Source organism: Solanum tuberosum, unplaced genomic scaffold (assembly GCF_000226075.1).
Source record: "Solanum tuberosum cultivar DM 1-3 516 R44 unplaced genomic scaffold, SolTub_3.0 scf00011, whole genome shotgun sequence".
In the NCBI taxonomy this organism is placed as follows: Eukaryota; Viridiplantae; Streptophyta; class Magnoliopsida; order Solanales; family Solanaceae; genus Solanum; species Solanum tuberosum.
The window spans coordinates 3,030,839-3,038,378 of NW_006238938.1; the positions used below are offsets into that span (position 1 = coordinate 3,030,839).

The 7,540-nt window shown below is 37.7% G+C and overlaps 1 protein-coding gene across 1 annotated transcript; it reads left to right on the forward strand.

The window, feature by feature from the left end:
• Positions 1-5,689: 5,689 nt before the first annotated feature.
• On the forward strand, positions 5,690-6,313 carry LOC107062751 (uncharacterized). The gene has a single exon (XM_015313740.1). The coding sequence runs from the start codon at positions 5,690-5,692 to the stop codon at positions 6,311-6,313; it is 624 nt and encodes a 207-aa protein (XP_015169226.1).
• Positions 6,314-7,540: the final 1,227 nt, after the last annotated feature.

The following is a 7,540-nucleotide window of genomic DNA, read 5'->3' on the forward strand; positions in this document are numbered from 1 at the left end:
AGTAGCAACAAGGCGAGTTCTAACGTTGCACACTGTAAAAAAGACTTCTAGATGAAAGAATTATCAATGCATGCAAAACACTATTTGGGAATTACTTAGTTACTATTCATACTTCGTTAATCGCTCATGGTTCCCACAACCCTAGTTGTAGATTTAGTTACCCATATTAGAGAGATAACAATTCATAATGTTTGAAGAATAAATCATGAACTTACGTAGTAGAGTAGAATAATCCCAAAATTTCAACTTAAATTTCAAAGTAAAAATCACCAAAACGTGCTTAGGAAATTAAGAATTGCTAAAGTTGCATGTTAATCTCCCAAGCCAAAAACTAGAACAAAAATAATAATGTCTAACCTCCAAAAACAAGGTTTACATACCCTATATATGGAAAAATAAGTCTTAACTAAAAAGGAAACGAAATAAGGAAATAAAGTTGCAGGACGCGTCTTCATTTTACGAGACTGACCTATAGTTCGTAACTCGATCTATGGTCCGTAGGTCCCTTCCGTGGCTCAGGACTTAGGCAACTTTTCTTTCTTTAAAATCTGCAAAATCTTTTTCACAATCGACGATTCAACAATAAGGACTATAAGTATATCTATGGTCTGTAACTTTTCTCTGTAACGCCACACTTAGATTTTTTAAGCATCAGGCACTGGAACTAATCTCTGAATGATTTGACAGAGCAACAGTATGGTCTGTAGATCAATCGATGATCCGTAAGTCACAACCGTGGTTCAACACTTGGTTAAGAATTCCCTGATCTTCAGCAATGTCTTTCCTGCCGTTCTAAGACTATCATCTATGGGGCGTAACTGGACCTACGGTACGTAAGTTGCTTCTGTAGATGCCCTTTTCTTCACTTCTTTCAGTCATGTCTTCAAGTTTCTGCGCCTGAACCTATTACCAAGTCTATCCAGTATGACTATATGTTTTGTTCTTTTGGGCTGTGCAAACCCAAGTCTTGTAATATATGAAATTTACCATTAGTTTTGAATGTTTGCGTGAAGCATGAACCGGCTGATTTCAGTACTCGAAAGTTGGTAATATTCTTGTTATCTCATACTTATGTGTGAGGTTAATATATGCATGAAAAGCTTATCAGCTATTTGCTTAAATTATTCTGGGAGGGTTTTTCTGCCATAAGTTAAATTCCGTACCATGTCAGTTTTAACATCAAATAAATTTTTAAATGGGCAAGATGTATATCCTTAACTAAATTATTCGTTATAAACCTAATCCCTCTACTAGATTAAAATCAATATGGCCATAATTAACCTCTTTTAAATGTCGCAAGTATTTAATTAGATTTCTTGTTTAAGTGGTAGTATCATTTTGAAAGGGTCAATACAAGTATTGGTATCAGAGCCTAGGTTTGTGGTTCTAGGACTTTTGCTGTGAATTACTTGTATACTTGTTCGCTTTCAAAAAGGTTCTATTTAGGGTTCTTGTTCACTTAAATGGTTTATCACATTTTTATTGCATGAAGATTGCACATGCATCTAGTACATGTCGCTAATGCAATGTGATCTCCCCTTTTGAAGGAATTAAGTCATGGCCTCTTCTTCTAACCGACCTATAGAAGTTGCTCATGAAGGCTCGGGTGCCTCTGTTTCCCAACCTCATGCACTAGAAGGTGTTGGAGAACATCTCTCGAACCAATATATTACCCACTCTAATGGGTCTGATATGGGAAACCATCAGGGTATAAGAGTTGGTCCACATCCTCACATGAGTCGTGGTCCTCAAGCCTTGGATCCTCCTTTTCAACAAATGGTTGTATTCTTCCACCACATGGCTGAATCGATGCATGATCCCAACAGGATTAGCTTTGAGAAAATGAGGAAAATGGGTATAGTGGAGTTTGAAGGCACTGTTGATCCCATTGATGTTGAACAATGGTTGGAGCACATGGAGAGGGTATTTGAGCAGTTGGAGTGTCCAGATGTTGCCAAATTTAAGTATTCTATTTCACTATTACAAAAGGATGCTTATGATTGGTGGGAAAGTGTTCTGAATGCCAAGGTAAAACCTCCGGTTCTTACTTGGGATGATTTTCGTAAGGAATTTCGTATGAAGTATGTCCCACATGCTTATTGTGATGCAAACAAAATGAGTTTTTGAATCTAAGGCAACGAGGCATGTCTATTTCTGAATACGAACAGAAGTTTCTAAGGCTCTCTTGCTATGCAGGAGGTATTATTAAAGAGGAAAAAGACAAGTGCAGGAAATTTGAAGACGGTTTAAATGATTCCATTAGGAAGAATGTGGCGATCCGGCAACATGAGAACTTTTGTAAGTTAGTGTCTGCTGCTTTTACTTGGGAACGACTTATAAAGAAGAAGCTAGTCGAAATGAAAACAAATTCCGAAAGCCTAGACCAGACTTTGGAGGTCCATCCAAAAGGGTAGGTTTGATGATTCTAAGGCTGGTAGTGATAACAGGCCACCTCAACAAAGGCAAAACAGATTTGAATTTTCTACAGCTAGCAATCCAAATTATGGCCAAGGCAAGCCTCGTGTGCCCACTTGTCCGCAATGTGGAAAGAATCATTATGGTACTTGCAGGAGAGCTTCTGGTGCAGTTTCAATTGTGGGAGCTTTGATCATAAAGTGAAGGACTGTCCTAATCCTCATAATGCACCTTCCTTGAAAACTGAAGGCTCAGTTCATAAGCCTTCTATTAATCCTCCTCAAACTAATAGAGGCGCAAGACTTAAAAATACCCAAGCAGCAGGTGCAAGTAGAGCTAATAAAGCTAGTGGACCAAGGGCTACTGCACGCACTTATGCTATGAGGCAGAGGGATGATCAAGATGGACAAGACGTGGTTGTCGATAAATTTCACTTATTTGGCTTATGTGTGTTTACATTGATTGATCTTGGTTCTACACATTCCTATATTTGTTCATCACTTGTTCTTCCTAAAAACGTGAAATCTATGAGACTTATTTATGATGTGCTTGTTAAAAGTCCTTTGGGTTATCAAGTTATGTGTAATTGAATTTATCGTGATTGTCCCTTCGTGATTCAAAAACTAGTCTTCCTTGCCGATTTGATTGAAATGCCCTTCAAGGATTTTTATGTTATTATCGGGATGGATTGGCTTTACAAATATCATGCAGTGGTAGATTGTAGGTCTAAGTATGTGACTTTTAAAGATCGTACATTTTCGCACATCATTGTACAAGGTAAAAGATCATTGACATCTAGTATTATTTCTGCGGCCTTGGCAAGAAAGTTGATGCGTCAAGGTTGTGGGGCTTACCTTGCTCACATAGTTGATACATAGTTGAAGAGTCCTTGTATCAAGGACATACCTGATGTATGTGATTTCCCAGAAGTCTTCCCAGAAAACCTTCCTGGATTACCCCTGGAAAGAGAGGTTGAATTTCCAATCTAGCTTATTCCTGGATCTAACCCTATTTCTATCACTCCTTATAAAATGGCTCCAGCAGAATTAAGACAATTGAAATCTCAATTGCAAGAACTTCTTAAGAAAGGTTTTATTTGACCTAGTGTTTCTCCTGGGGGAGCCCCTGTTTTATTCGTAAAGAAGAAAGATGGCACTCTTAGGCTTTGTATTGACTATAGACAACTGAACAGAATAACAATCAAGAATAAATATCCCCTATCAAGGATCGATGATTTGTTTGACTAACTGAAGGGTACTAAAGTATTCTCAAAGATTGATTTAAGGTTTGGATATCACCAACTGCATGTTAGAGAGATAGATATTCCTAAAACTGCTTTTAGAACTCGGTATGGTCATTGTGAATTTTTGGTGATGCCATTCAGATTGACAAATGATCCTGCGGTATTCATGGATCTAATGAATCGAGTTTTCAAGCCTTATCTTGATCATTTTGTAGTTGTCTTTATAGATGATATTTTAATATTTTCCAGAAGTAGTGAAGACTGTGATAAACATCTTCGGATTGTTTTGAAAATTCTGAAGGAGAAAGAACTTTATGCTAAACTTTCCAAGTGTGAATTTTGGCTTGATAAAGTGGCTTTTCTGGGACATGTCGAATCAACCGAAGGCGTGAAGGTGGATCCTAGTAAGATACAAGCAGTTGTTGAATGGAGACCTCCCAAAAGTCAAACTGAGGTAAGAAGTTTCTTGGGCTTAGCAGGATACTAAAGACGTGAAGGTGGATCCTAGTAAGATACAAACAGTTGTTGAATGGAGACCTCCCAAAAGTCAAACTGAGGTAAGAAGTTTCTTGGGCTTGGTAGGATACTACAGAAGATTTGTGAAAGGCTTTTCCATTATCGCTTCCCCTTTAACTAAGCTCTTGCATAATGAAATAAAGTTTATTTGGGATGACAAATGCCAATAGAGCTCTGAAACTCTCAAATCCTTGTTGACTCAAGCGCCTATACTTACTCTACCAATTGAAGGGAAAGAGTTTGTAGTATACAATGATGCTTCTCACAATGGTCTAGGATGCTTTTTGATGCAAGAAGGGAAGGTTATTTCTTATGCCTCTCGGAAATTAAAAACGCATGAATTGAATTATACTACTCATGATCTTGAACTTGCTGCTATAGTCTTTGCTTTAAAAATATGGCGGCATTACTTGTATGCAGAGAAATGTCATATATTTATTGATCACAAGAGCTTAAAGTACTTGAGTACTCAGAAGGAGCTAAGCCTAAGACAACATAGATGGCTTGAACTCATCAAGGATTATGACTGCACGATTAATTATCATCCAGGTAAAGCCAATGTGGTTTTAGATGCCTTAAGTCGAAAAACCTTTGCAAGCATTTTTTTGAGTCCTTTACCCTTGCTCTTTGAGTTAAGAGCCATGAATATATGTTTCACACTTGATTCAAATGGTTCAGTTATTGCTAATTTGCAAGTAAAGCCAATATTACTTGAACAGGTGAAAGAAGCGCAAAACTTAGATGAGAGACTTGTAAAACTGACCAAAGAAGTTCAAAATGGGGAAAAGCTTGATTTTACAGTAACGGAGGATGGTTGCTTATTTTATCAAAACAGGTTATGCATCCCTTGTGATGAAAAATTGAGAAGAGAAATATTAAATGAAGAACATACTTCAAAATATGCAATGCATCATGGGGGTACAAAGATGTACCAGACCATCAAAGAACATTATTGGTGGAATGGTATGAATAGAGACATTGCAGAGTTCATTTCCAAATGTTTGGTTTGTCAAAAAGTAAAGGCAGAACATCAAGTCCCAGCTGGTTTACTACATCCCTTGTCGATGCCCGAATGGAAATGGGAGAGAATAACTATGGACTTTGTTTCGGGACTTTTTCGCACTCAGAGAAATTATGATGCAATATGGGTGATTGTGGACAGGCTAACCAAGAGTGCTCACTTCTTAGCAATCAGAATGGATTACTCACTTGAGCGTTTAGTCGAGTTGTACATTAATGAGATTATAAGACTACATGGAATCCTTGTGTCTATTGTATCTCACCGAGACCCAAGGTTTACATCTAGATTTTGGGGTAGCTTGCAGGAAGCTTTGGGTACTAAGTTGAAATTTAGCACTTCGTTCCATCCTCAGACAGACGGCCAGTCGAAAGGGTGATTCAAATTTTGGAGGATATGTTTCGAGCTTGCATTATGGAGTTTGAGGGTAGTTGGGACAAACACTTGGCTTTGATAGAATTTTCTTACAATAACAGTTTACCAATCGAGTATTGGGAATGCTTCCCTACGAAGCCTTGTATGGAAGGAAATGTCGGACCCCTCTTTGTTGGAGTGAAGTTGGTGAAAGAAAGCTTGTTGGTCCTGAAATCGTGCAACAAACAGAGGACAGGGTAAAAATTATCAAGGATCGTCTAAAGATTTCTTCGGATAGACAAAAGTCGTATGCTGATCTTAAAAGGCGTGACATTGAATATCAAGTTGGACCAGTAGTACTCTTAAAGGTGTCTTCATGGAAAAAGATTATGAGATTTGGCCAAAAAGGAAATCTTAGACCCCAATTTATTAGACCTTATGAGATACTTGAAAGGGTTGGACCAGTTGCATATAAATTAGCTTTGCCACCGGAGTTAGACAATATCCACAATGTCTTCCATGTTTCTATTCTCAGAAGATATCGTTCTAATCCATCTCATGTTCTTCCAGCTGAATCTATTGAGGTTAATCCTGACTTGACGTATAATGAAGAACCTATTCTAATTCAAGATCGAGAAGTAAAGCAACTTAGGAACAAGAGAATCCGCTTAGTAAAGGTACTTTGGAGGAACCATTCTGGAAAAGAAGCTACCTGGGAGAGAGAAGAAGACATGAGAACCCAGTATCCGCACTTGTTTCTGGACTAGTGTCAGGTAAATTTTGAGACGAAATTTCTTTAAGGGGGAGAGAGTTGTAACACCCCAAAATGCTAACCAAGAGTCGCTTGTCGATACACCATTGCTTAATCACTACTGTATGTTTTACTCTCAATTTGGGAACTTGAAATGTTGTGATATTCGAAAACCTGCTTATCATACACTGTGAACGTAATTTAAGGTATTGTATGGGGGTATTTGCGTAATATTCTAATTAGAATTATGTATAACTTGAAAGGGAGGTGAGCGTTATACATATAGGTATATATGTATAGATTTTGGGCAGCCAACCTTTTTTTTTGGGTAGCCACCTTTTGGAGGCAGCGGTGCATGTGATAAACATCACTCTTGAGATTATATGTTTACACCTCCTCTATGGTGAAATGTGTGTTCCTTAGCTCTAAGAAAGCTGGTGAACTCTCTCTAACAATATTACTCTCAAAATCACAAGAAAAAATTGGTCCTTTTGGCTGGAATTCGAGATACACCCTTCTCTTTGGTGAGTAGTCGAAATCTGTTTTTGAGCTAAGTAGTGTTTAGTACTTTTGCAATATCTCGTTCTCTAAAAGTCACTTTTCAGTGAATAAATATGTTTTGGAAAGCTAATGCGTATACCTACAACTCTTATGTTTATGTAAAACTCTAATTTAGATGTTATAGATTCAAAATATGGGACGCAACATAGGACAAGTTCTGTCCAGATTTCAAATTTAGAAATCCTGTATGAACAACTGCTAGTATATTGATGATATCTTTTTGTACAAAATATATTTTGCGGTGATTTTTGATTGTTTTCAACATTAAGATATGTACCTACATCTTTCATGAAGGATGTACAGTCCAGTTTTGCCGTTTTCCTTTTCAAATCTAAGTTGCGACATGAGGTACTAGGCTGGCCAGGATTTGTTTTTAGGGTTGTATATACTCGTGAACAAGTTGAGAACCTTGATACGTTGGTTGGTCTACGGCTTGAACTCTTGAAGTGGTGTTGGACTGTTTCTAAGCTAAGCACTGAGGTTTGTGTATAAACTTTTACTTGCACTCTTTTAACTGCTGGTATATCTGAAAGTTGATCTTGGTACCTTGGTTACCTCTTGTCACTTTGCATTGTCGTGTTGGTATTATTTAAGACATTAAAAACACTTGTGTAACTCGCCCATTTGTACAGATTGTTTGATCACTTAGCACTCTTGTTGGGACCTTGTCCTTCTTGTGGCT